This window comes from Anas acuta, chromosome 2, assembly GCF_963932015.1.
Source record: "Anas acuta chromosome 2, bAnaAcu1.1, whole genome shotgun sequence".
Taxonomy (NCBI): domain Eukaryota; kingdom Metazoa; phylum Chordata; class Aves; order Anseriformes; family Anatidae; genus Anas; species Anas acuta.
In genome coordinates, this window is record NC_088980.1 from 145053962 (window position 1) to 145066524 (window position 12563).

General features: G+C 37.9%; 1 protein-coding gene across 7 annotated transcripts in view; it reads left to right on the forward strand.

Annotated features, from left to right (window-relative positions):
- The window catches only part of COL14A1 (collagen type XIV alpha 1 chain), a 124216-nt gene that overhangs the window by 49889 nt on the left and 61764 nt on the right, over positions 1-12563 (forward strand). For 5 of the 7 annotated variants that reach the window (XR_011093177.1, XM_068672571.1, XM_068672569.1 and 2 more), the window contains exons 14-19: positions 2728-2867; positions 4654-4780; positions 5160-5299; positions 8745-8877; positions 10804-10875; positions 11655-11806. Coding sequence is in view for 6 of the 7 variants with exons in the window: in XM_068672571.1 (XP_068528672.1) it covers positions 2728-2867; positions 4654-4780; positions 5160-5299; positions 8745-8877; positions 10804-10875; positions 11655-11806 (764 nt within the window). In the remaining variant the exon portion in view is untranslated. The remainder of the gene's footprint in view (positions 1-2727; positions 2868-4653; positions 4781-5159; positions 5300-8744; positions 8878-10803; positions 10876-11654; positions 11807-12563) is intronic. The other 2 variants (XM_068672570.1, XM_068672573.1) reach the window with 1 other exon arrangement.

The window sequence follows — 12563 nt, forward strand, 5'->3', positions numbered from 1 at the left end:
ACGAGGGGTTGGAAAGCGCCTGTGCATTCATGATAGATGATGTGTTTTTAATAAGCAGCAAGAGTTCGGCCAGCTAAATTCTGTCCTTTACTAACTGTACACAGCACTGTATGTCGGCTCTCTAAATAGCCTCAGCAATTTGGAAGACAAAGGAATTGAAAATAAGCAATTGTGCTGCAGGGATATTTCTGGCACTGCATTTAGTGATACCTCTACTGCTTCCAGCAGCGGAGTGAATGCTTCCCCTTGTTTTGTGCTCCTGGCTTGAGTGGGCCAGTGTGAAAGTGGCTTACATTTAATAGGTGAGAAAAGTTCAGGCATGTGAGTGCTAAGAAAGAGAAGGGCCAGAGCAATGACCTGTAAAGTGAGTAATGGTAGGAGAAGTTCTACAAGTGCTATTGAACAGTTCAAGACAGACAAGCACAGACAGGCAATTAATGCAACTTGGGAATGTTTGTGGACTCTAAAAGTGTGGAAGATTCTTAACACTTGGAGAATCAAGTCTTTGACTTTTCTCTCTGTGTCATTCTCTCTCCTATTGTGTGTCTCTCATTCCTTTTTTTTTTTTTCCCTCCTTTTGGTCAATATCTGTTTTTCATTTTTCCTAGTAGTTTATGTAGTTTATGACTGTGCCAGCCTGAATTCACTTCATGTCATATGATCTTGGAGGTTGCACAGCTCTAAACCTTGCTAACACATTGGATGGAAGATCACATGCAAATTCCAGATACATTGGCACAAGCTGAGGAATCATGACCTCAGTGTTTGATTGCAGAAGCTAGTAACATATGTTAGTCAGACCAGCATCATTGCTATTACCAGACCAGAATAATAAAAAAGAAAACTAACCCTGCAACCTTCATCTATTTCTAAGGTGACGGTGCAGCCAACTCTGACTAGTCTTTAGCACTGTAATAAGAAAGAGGATTAATTCTAACCTTCTGTATGCAGCTATTCAAATAAGCCTCTTCTAAGAGGCTTTGATTGATCAGGCATTGGGGCAGTCTAGGAGGAGAGAAAGCTCTTGGTGAGCATACCCTTCACACACAGTCAATGTTCAGTAATGTCTTCCCTGTCTGGATTCAGATTTAAGTTTTTTTTTTTTAATTATTATTATTTTTATTTTTCTTTCAATATGATTATTTCTATCTTTCAACTAAAGAACAGGCTGCCTAGTATTTTCTTCCTGTACCATGCATCTGCCTGGAGAGGGATCTGCCTAATTTGCAGTAGCATTACATGTAGCATCAGATGGTCTGTATTTATTAAAAATTATGCTACACACACAGTCATCTTAATCACTCTAGTGAAACCTGTCTTGTACCACGATGTGACATGATCAATGAGCCCATTCTGACTTAGCATTTGGGGGGGGGGGGGGGAGGGGGCAGGATTTACCCAAGTCTCACTGTAAATATCATATAACTTTGGCAGCAGGGCTGCCTGTCTGGTCATGAGCAATGTTGTCAGGAGATTATGTTCCAAAAGGAAAGAGCTGAGACTGAAGCATTTTGTGGTATGGCCAGGTTGGTGAAATGAAGTGAATTCCACGACTGACAGAAAGTAGAAAGGAAAGCCAGCACGTGATACTCCCTTTACTTGACTCAGAGGAATATATCGCATGCCAGAAAGTGTGGCAAAGCCATTTAGTATAATTCCAATCTGTTCTCATCTTCTCTTTCCTCATAGCCAAATTGACTTGACTGTTCCTAATCTGGTTAGGCATTTGCTTTCAGATTCTGAGTCACTATATGACCTGAATAAAGAACCCATATATCGTTTTTATCTTTTTTTTTTCTTTCTTTCTTTTCTTTTTTTCTCCCATATGCTCTTGCATGAGGGAAACAACTTCTGAAGTGTTGATATTTTTCTGTCCATGTGGATTGGTGAGGAGTGTGTGCATGAAGGCAAGATGGAGAGAGAGAAGTTTCACAGCTTGGAGAAAATAAGCAGATGTTGGGGTAACACAGAACCTACTGCTCAGAGTAACAGAGATAGCACAAATTGCTTCCTCTTGGGTGATAGAAAAGTGGAAGCAATCTGCAACTTTTGCATGACCTAACTTTCCTCCAGCTCATGGCAGTCAAGGATTGTATAGTATATAAATATGTCTTTAACTGGGGTTGCTGTTAGGAAGCAGCTTCAGTCAAATGTGGCCTTTACACAGAGAATAATTCCTTTCTGTAAGAAAAGGGAAAGGTTAAGCAGAGATAAAACAGTAAAAATAAAAATTTCAACTTCTGAACTAGTTATGCTTTTGGACAAACTTTCCCTTATGTCAGGGACTTTTATATTCAGAAAATGTTTTGCCAAAATATTCCTGTCAGGAAATCTTTTTGATAGAATACTTATGGAAAAAAACAAGTCAAAAACAAGTATGAGGTACAGATCTAGTTGAATTACATTAATTTACAAATACAAACACTAATTTATAATTTATTATAACTATTGTGTAAGTTAGCTCCTGCTATAATATCTAGTATGAGCAGGAACATTATTTCTTTTTCAGTATTAGGTGAGACACACTGACCAAGACTTAAAGTTCTGCTTCAGCAAGGAGCTAAGCCTTATTACCTGTCTTTAAGTACATGTGTAGCCTCGTTGATGAAGGGTTTTTTAAATATAAATATCAGTCATTTAGGTTTTTAAATGGAAATGCGCTGCTTATTTTCAAGGCATGAAAAGATTCACAGCTAAACCCATGATTGTATCTCTTTCCTTTTCAAGTGCCTCTGAGTCCCCCAGCGAATTTGAGATTTTCAGATGTTGGACACAATAGTGCTACACTAACATGGGATCCTGCTTCCAAAAATGTGAAAGGCTATCGCATCATGTATGTTAAAACAGATGGAACGGAAACCAATGAGGTAAATCATTAGCTCCTTCTTTCCCTTAACCAATCTCAGGCCTCCACAGACTTCTGTAATTATCAAATGTAACCTTTGTAAATAAAAGCTACCTTGCAAGCTACAACACAAGCTTTGCTGACATACAGAAACCCAAACAAATATAGAAAAAAATCTTTTATAAAATCATGGTAAGATGGTGTGATTATTAAAATAGTCCAGATTCCATACAAAATAAGTTGTCATATGCAGCATAAACCTCAAAAAAAAAAAAAAAAAAAAAATATATATATATATATATATAATTATATGTGATCATGTGATTTTGTTTTGTTTTAGTTTTACTATTATTATTATTTATTTTCTGGGGCATATCTGTTCTTTTTTACATATTAGATGAAATATTTATATTCCTGAGTTTAGAAGATAGCATTCCTGTGCAATGTGTTATGTCTTTTCCTTCTGCTAGGTCCCTTAAGATTTCAGTCAGAAATTACTTGACCTCTTCCTATTGATTGCTTTTAATATAGATAAGGTGGCTGTCTGTTAGACACTACATGTATGTCAGCACAGGAGCTTGCCCGTTGCGGGAAGTGACTGTTCCACTGTGTGCTGATGTGGCCTCACCTAGAGTGCTGTGTGCAGTCTTGGGTGCCACAATATAAGAAGGAAGTAAAACCATTAGAGCGTGTCCAAAGGTGGGCTATGAAGTTGGTGAAGGGTCTAGAGGGCAAGATGTATGAGGAGTGGCTGAGGTCCCTTGGTTTGTTCAGCCCAGAGCAGAGCAGACCAAGGGGAGGCCTCATGGCGGCCTGCAGCTCCCTCACGAGGGGAGCGGAGGGGCAGGCGCTGAGCTCTGCTCTCTGGGGACAGCGACAGGACCCGAGGGAACGGCATGGAGCTGGGACAGGGGAGGGTCAGGCTGGGGGTTAGGGAAAGGTTCTGCACCCAGAGGTGGTCGGGCACTGGGACAGGCTCCCCAGGGCAGTGGTCACGGCACTGAGTCTGCAAGAGTTCAAGAAGCGTTTGGACAATGCTCTCTCTCAGAAATGTGGTTTGATTTTGTGGGTGGTCCTGTGTGCAGCCAGAAGCTAGACTGGATGATCCTTGTGGGTCCTTTCCAAGTCAGGATATTCTGTGATTCTATGAGAATGGTTTTGAACATCTCAGGCTTGTGGTAATGTAATTTATAATGTGAGTGAATGTTCAGTAGGTTTTTACCTACCTCTTAACTATTCCTTTGTGTCTGTTCAAAGAGCAGGCGGCATTTTTTCTATTAACTTCGCACTGGTAACATTTCCCCTGTGGTGCTGAGCTACCATGACACTGAATAGTTGGACTGACAAACTGTCAGCTTATACAGCTTTGAGTGATCCATTCACTGCAAAGTCACGTTAACTGCTTCCTCAACAGAGACCATATAAAACTGTCATCTTTTCTCATGACAAAAGTTGAACATACTGGTTTATGCAAAAATTACCCAAAATACTAAAAGACTGGATTCAATAGCCCAAAATTTCCTTACAGTTCTGTATTCCTGTGTTCCTGAGTTGGGTTTACTATGGCTGAATTCTGCTTTCCTCTAGTTTGTCATAAGCTAGGATATTTAATTAATTTTGTCAGCTTTGGTGCCTTGAAATTATCATTCTTCATAGTTCCACAGAATTTATTTACTAATTATATGACATTCTCTTTCTGTGTCATTATTACCCAGAAAATTTTCAGAATTTCATGAAAATATAAAGCAACTTTGCTTCTTTATTTCTAGTGTTTGTTCAATATCGCCTGCAAATTATGCTTTCTCTAGGTGGAAGTTGATCGTGTTTCAACACATACCTTAACAAGTCTGACATCCCTTACGGAATATACAGTTGCTATTTTCTCCCTGTATGATGAAGGACAATCTGAACCACTTACTGGCAGCTTTACCACAAGTATGTATGTCTTAACTTTTGAAGGCTTTCCAAGAAAGAATTTCTAAACTTTTTTACTTCACTGGAAAGTAAGACCAGTGATAGAAACTGTTTCTGACGGTGGATGCATGGAGGTCCTTGCCTCTCTCCATTGGAGAGAGGATTACAAGGCCTGTACAGTTAGAGTAGATAAATAGCTTGTACTGTGTGTATGTCCCTCCTCAATCACAAAAACACTTTCCCAAATAAGTGTGCAAAGAATCTCATGTGCCTTTGTTATCCACCTTCCATGTTATACTCCTTATAACAAGCTGCAGGTAAAGTGGTGTCTCCTTGCTGTTGCCATCTACGTTTTAGAGAATAATTGAATTTCACATTTCTTTTGCATAATATTTTGCAGAAAAAGTTCCACCTCCCCAGCATTTGGAAGTTGATGAAGCATCAACAGATAGTTTTAGGGTCAGCTGGAAACCCACATCCTCAGATATTGCGTTTTACAGATTGGCATGGATTCCTCTGGATGGGGGAGAATCTGAAGAGGTGAGTTGCCTTGATTCTCTGAGGGTGTGAAATAGAAGAGGGAATTCTATTCTGAGGTCACCTTTGCTTCAACTTTTGCCAATTAATTATGGCCAGTTGACTTTGAGAAAGATCTGTCCTGCTGCAAAGCTCTCCAAACGTTGATCAAACCAATATTCCGGCTTCTTTTTGCAGAGGAAGTGAAAACAGAAGACATCTTTTGTGAAAAATCAGTGTAGTCTGTAATGTGCCAACTGCATAGAACTAGCTTTGCTCTTTGATGCTACTTCGGTTTTCAAATGTTCATATTCTTCATTTTGCTTTGAAGAAGATGGTAATTAAGCCAGAGCTGTGATATCCTCACATAAGGCTCCACATTTGTCTAATAAACTGGCCTCATTAAAATTGCCCATGAATCCTTAGTTATGAAATGTATGAAAGTTAAAAGTTTACATATAGTTAATTTATTAGATTGTCCCCCTTTTTCCCCTCATAATGGCTCTTTCTCTTTTTCTTCCCCACGCTCTATTTTTTTTCTCTAATCCCTTGTGCATCTTCTCCATAATGCCATTTTCATCAGTTCGAATTTTCAATTTATTTTTGCTGCCATTGGGCTTTTTCTGTTTTACCCAATTTTTCCAAGTATTTCTTAACAGACACTTTATCTTCCTTTCCCAAATCTTTCTTGTTCATAGTCTCTCATTTCCTCTCCTCCATTATTTATTCACTCACAGTTTTTGCTTCTTTTGTATTCCTCAGTCTTTTATACTTTCTCATACATCTTGCTCAGTTGGCATCAGCATTGAGAAGAGAGGACACGTCTGCAAACTGTTGATCGGGGTAGAAAACATGATGGGGAAAGATGACCTTTCCTACCTCTGCCTCGATTTCATGCATCGTTTTTTTCATCCATTAAGGCAGAAAGCAGTCTTTCCAGATTAGGTTATATGGCATTTTCTGTAAATTTACCTGATTCTTTCACCTGACAAGAGGTAGTCCTGCAAACTGTTGGAAGAAATTACGGGTATGAGCAAGGAAAAGAAGGAATTGACAGGTGAGCGAGTGGGCACAGGTCATCCCCTAGCATTCTCCTGCAGTAGGTGAACTGCTTCATTTCTCTTTTAAGTTCCAGTGAGTAGCTGTCACTGAACCCCTTTAAGCAATATGATTTTTATTTTTGTGAGATGGTATCTGTGGTGTCCTTAGAGCGTGAGAATTAGTGATCAAGAAATATTTGAACTTCTAAGGTTCTTCTTGTTTGTTGCCTTCATTAAGAACTGCTGGAGGCCCTAATATTTTCTGTATGTTGAAATATTAAAAATACCCAAGCTGCTTTCTTGTTCTCCTTGCATGACCTCTCTAATGGGGTCAGGCCTAGGATGGCACAATACCTCCAGGCTGTTGCCTCTTTAAGCTTCTTTCCCAGCTAAGTGATCAGTCATGCAGAGAAACAACATGCTCTCCCTCTCTTTCTCCCAAGACCCAACTTGCCAATTAGCTGAGTGGGGTCACAGAGTGGTGTTGAGAATTACACACCTCTCAGCTCACTTCACTCACACTACTAACGTGCGAGGAGAGTTCAGGGAGGTGTTAGTACTAAAGAGCCAGAATAAATTTAAGAGTGAGCTTTTATTTGTAGGCAGAAGTAGGAAATGCATGCTGTTATACTCCTGTGTTTGTTGCTATTTTTGCTTCTCTTATTTGTCCTCTCCACTTGAAAGTTCAGGGCTTTGTGTTCTTTTTGTGTGTGTGTTGTTCTTTGTGGGCCAAATTAGCAGGGGGTGGTGGGTGGTAGAAGTTATGCTTCAGAAAGTTTGCCAAATTTACATGTAAGATGGTAACCATAGAAATTTCATGATGGCACACATGACTAGAGGCTCTGGGGAACTGGAAAGGAAGATATTAATTGTACCTGCTTAGAGTAAAGCTAGATTCTCTCAAGCTCATTTCTGAATTTTTCCCAAGAAAATCTGTGCCAGAGTACACAGTGTGGGCTGCCTATTTCATTATTCGATAATTGTAGAGGACATGGGCCCAACTAATTTTTCTCCTTTTGTTTTCTTTATCTGAGTCCAAAAAGTCTGTGGTTATTTGATGGGTCCCTCTTCCCCACGGTATTCTTTTTTTTTTTTTTTTTTTTTTTTTTCCCTGGACTGTGCCTATCTGTCAACTCAGGAAATCTGTGGCCATGAAAAGAATAAAGTGTGGTTCACTATTAATAGCTGTTGTAGTAGACTTTATGCTGCAAATGTATATTATTTGATTTCCAATTTAAGTCTTATTTGGATTCCAGTTATACAGTGGCCACCTTTAAAAACTTGCCAGTGTTACTCCAAAGACAGATTATTTTATGAGAATATTTATCTGCACAAACTAATAATTATTCCCCAGACCAGTCAGCCCATTTCAATGCAATTACTGCTCAGGCTCCTGCCCGTCTTTTGACCTGTTCCAATAAAAATCAATGAAACACAAAAAAAATCCAAAGTAATACCTTCTGCTTACAGTTAACGTTGTAAACATTAATTTACAATGTTGTGAATCTTCCGCTTGTCGTAGGTAGAAAGACACCATGACATATAGCCAACTTCTCAGTGAGGCATCTCCTACCACCCCCAGGTCTGCTGCAAATGGTTTTTTGGTTACAGCATACAATCTATTTGATTTCTTTGACTGTGGACACCCTTTCTGGATCCGGCTTTGTTAGCAGGATAAATTATTAAATTTCCAGTTGTTTGCCACCAGTTTCCTGCCCAGATCAGCATTTCATGCGTACAGTCATCAAATCTGCCAGTGACAATGATTGTATGAGTGCTCCCTGGCCATGCTCAATCACAATGAAACAGACCTAGTAAAAATGGCAAAGAGTCTCTGTTTAAACCCTCAGAGGTAAACATGTTTGTTCTTATGAGTGGTTACCCCAGATGAGCTGATGTGGCAGAAAGTGTGTAGTAACTTACGGTAACTAGGGCTTGGTGGAATTAGTAGTAACCTTTTACATTTATTGCAATTGCTTGTAGAGTGCGTTTATCTGTATACCTCACGTTGCATTCAAAAGTGTGTGATCATAATGCAGATTATAAATACAGTATAGAAACAGTGTTATTGGATGGTAGAAATATGAATGGAAGTTAATCTATATTGCTACATAGCCTTCACTGATGTTTTGAATTGTAGTGATTTTTAAAGGTAATGCTAATGTTCAGCTTCAGGAATTTATTAATTCTGGTTGAAAGTATAAGATTGCACATTAGAATAATCAAACCTGCCATGAAATAAAAAATATTTTTTTAGTTTTCTTAACAGTATTTTTATTTCCACATACCTAATAAATGATTTGGGCATATCTGAGTGTAGATTTCTTTTATTTTAAAGGAAAATCTATTTTCTTTCCTTGACTGCAGTCACTTCATATAGATTAATCAAATGTAGAACTGATTGTCTTTATTCTTGCTTTGTTATTTAGGTTGTCTTAAATGGAGATGCAGACAGTTATGTTATTGAAGGTTTGTTGCCCAACACGGAATATGAAGTTTCTTTGCTGGCAGTTTTTGATGATGAAACTGAGAGCGAAGTTGTTGCTGTTCTTGGAGCTACATGTAAGGCAAAGTCTTGATTACAATTTTTAGAGATGTTTAAGTGGTTTAAATTTAAAGTATAAATCTAATATTTAAAATATAGTCCATCTTTGGATAGCTCTAATACTGAAGAATGTGGTGGTTTAGCAGCAGGGCTTTGCTGACTGTATTTTGTGCTATTCTTATTTAATATTATGTTGTAGATGGCATCGAATCAAAATGATGGTTTGGCTCCCTCTCTGAGCAGTGGTATTAATAACCAATTGATCTGGAAAGACATTCTTCATTTCATTATTTAGTCTCAGAATAGTGTTCCCCATTAGAAGATATATTAGACTGTGGGTGGGAGGAGGGCAATAAGTGTTTTAAAATCACAGAATCACAGAATTTCTAGGTTGGAAGAGACCTCAAGATCATCGAGTCCAACCTCTGACCTAACGCTAACAGTCCCCACTAAACCATATCCCTAAGCTCTACATCTAAACATCTTTTAAAGACTTCCAGGGATGGTGACTCCACCACTTCCCTGGGCAGCCTGTTCAGGAATTTCATTGAAGATGTTTGTAATTTACAGTATGTCTTTTTCTTTCTTATTTGTGTAATTTATACTCACTCACAGGAGTTGTGTTTACTCTTGGCTAAAATATTGGTCCAGAAAGTTTACACAGGTAGCCTGTGAAATTAATATAACAAAGATAAAACTTGTAAATCATATACAGTGTAATTTATAGTCATAACTGAAACAGTGGCAAGCAGTTTCAGTTAGATTGCTCAGTAATATTGTTGTGACACACTGAGTGACATGGGCATATAGATGCATCATTTGTGTTTGATAAATCTACTATGTGATTTTTGTCTCTCTCATTCTCTAAGTAACTCGTGCTTCCCATGCCCATCTCTAAAACTGTTTGAATCTAAAAGTGTATTAATTTTTCAAGTCTATTTCTGGAGTACTGTACTATTTGTGGAAATTAGCATTAATCAAGCTCATGCATAAATGTTTTCAACTTAATAAAAAAAGAAGAATGTCTTTTCTCTTTACATTAGGCACTGTCAGACATGAAAGATAACTTGCCCTTGGCTGCTGACATTATTTTTCTCTAAAAAAATATTTTTTTGGAGTTTACTGGAAGGATATCTTTTTGTGTGTGTGTGCAAAAGAATGCTTTTTGTAAGATTATGTGAAAGCACCAATTCAATATTTTTTTTTTTTTTTTAGTTTCTGGCATACAAAGGGAGATCTAATGGGGAAAGAAGTTTGTTTTTCTTATCTAGTCTATTAAAGTACCAGTAAATTGCTGTTGAAGTGCAGGTTAGGATACTTGTTGGCATGCTGTAAACTCATATGGATCATTTCTGTTTTCCTTTTCAATGAGGAAGAAATGTTTCTTCAAAATTTCATGTGCACATTCTCTTTTGGTGGATAGTTAACATCTGTTTTTAAGGTGTAAATTCAAAAATACATGTATATTTGATTCTTATAAATCACAAGCTTAATTTTCAATATTCTCTTAAGACGAGACCTTACTGTCCATCCAAGTGATGCTGGCATAGTGCTGAGTGTACTTTCAGTTTTTCCTTGGACACTAGTGTAGCATCCTCACAAAGTCCTTGTTTCAGTTAATATGACAACCTTAACAAATGGTCAAAGTGGAAGTCATGGAAGTCATGGAAGCTCAGCCAGAAACGTAGACTATGTATATTCTTATTTAATGGTACAGTTTATAATTATTCCTTATCTGCAGATCTATGTGCTAATCCTGCAAATATATGTGCCTAAAGTAAGTTAAATGAATAGTTCCCTTGTAATCTCTGAAAGGCCTGAAGTGTGTGGGATGCTCGTAGGTGTGAGCACATAGTTTTCATTGTCATGGTTAGAAATCCAAGATAAATACTTTGACTTCCATATCTTGTTGAATTGTTTGTGAGCTGAGTACTGTTTTTCAGTTGCAGGGACGACCACAATACCTACCACTGTGACTACTCCCAGTACCACGACTCCTAAGCCCACCATAGCAGGTAAATGGAATAAATATCAACAGTTCAAATGCTGAAGGCAAAGAGCTGAGGCTTCCTGCAGCCTAGCACACCCAGATATAGGAGCAGAGAGCTGTGATAATACTGAGGGGCTGGTAACCCCAGTTCCTTGTGGTTTGTGTGGTTGGCACACTGCTATGGAAGATCTTGTTGAGGTATAGATCCCAGGTGAGGAAAATCACCATGGAAAGGTACACCCTGTCGCTTTCCTCCACCACCCTGCTGTGTGTAGCCAGCTTCCAGCATCTGCCACATGTGGGTGACGAGCCAGCACAGTGTAGGGACTCTGAATGCTTCCAGAAATATTACATTGCAATGCTGAGACCGAGACTAATTTGGAAAATCCAGTTCTCTTTTTACTGTTCCCTCATAAATATGAGCATGAATGCTCTTTAGAATTTTGCTTAGCTTTGAAGATTGTATTTGTCTTCTTGAGAGTTTAGAAAACTTAATTTTATGGATCAAAAGTTCTACATTATTTCTCTTCTGTAACATTCTGTCTGAAGTGAGCTTTTGATTCTTAGAAAGCTTCATAAGCAGAGTAATATAAACAAAGCAAATGGGGTCATATGTATTGATGGCAGTATAGGATAACTGGTATTTTATTAAATTGTTAGAGTTTTTATGTGGTTCAGCCCAAGTAGGACTGCACTGAGTGGGTCTGCCCTAGGATGGACTTGGTGATAACTAGCACAATTTTAAATCTAAAACTAGAATTGATAAAATATTTTTTAAATTATTATTATTATTATTTCAAACAGTTTTTCGAACAGGAGTCAGAAACCTTGTTATAGATGATGAAACAACCTCAAGTCTGAGAGTGGTATGGGACATTTCAGATTACAATGTTCAGCAGTTCAGAGTGACCTATCTCACTGCGGATGGTGACCGTGCCGAGGAAGCGGTAAGAATGGTCTGTATGGCTTTTTGTGAATTGACTTCATAAGCTTGAAAAGTTTGTTTAATGATTGCTTAATAATTGCTAAGGCATGGTCTCTCATTACACAACATTCCTGGTGCGACTAGTAAATGATTCATGCTTAGCATTACTGTAAGACAGAACTTCAAAGTTTTAGTCCTAAGAGACCTGATGCACAGCAGCCATAGGCAGTCCAATGCGTGATCAAGGTACAGTCATGCACATTTGAAGGACTCATAGTTAAATGACTTGCTGCCTGCCCCTTCTTCCTTTATTTTTAAATTTGTGTAAGGTTTTTAACTGTTTTGTTTGTATTTTTAACTCCTAGGCCTTTTTGCTATTCTCAGATTGTGTTTTAACAATCCTTAAAGTTTTGCTCAGGGCAATCTTAAGTAATTCTTTTGACTTCAACAATTTTGTTCCTTTCTTAACATTCTCATTTTATTCCAAATCAGTGAAATTTAAGTTCAAATACAGACCTTCCATACTGCTTACATATTCTGAATATGCCAAAACAGCAACAGCAGTTTTTAATCTAAGTGCCTAAGAATATTTGTTACTTTTCTAATACTATATTTGTTACTTTTCTATACTATGTGATGATCAAAATTAACATTGTCTTACTGAAAAAAACGTTTGTGGTGATCAAGATTTTGGAAAATACCTGAAAGACTGAAGAATATTACGTGTGTGATTCTGTGTACTCTTTTGTGCATATATCAAATAATAAAAAATGAAGCCCTAAACTATA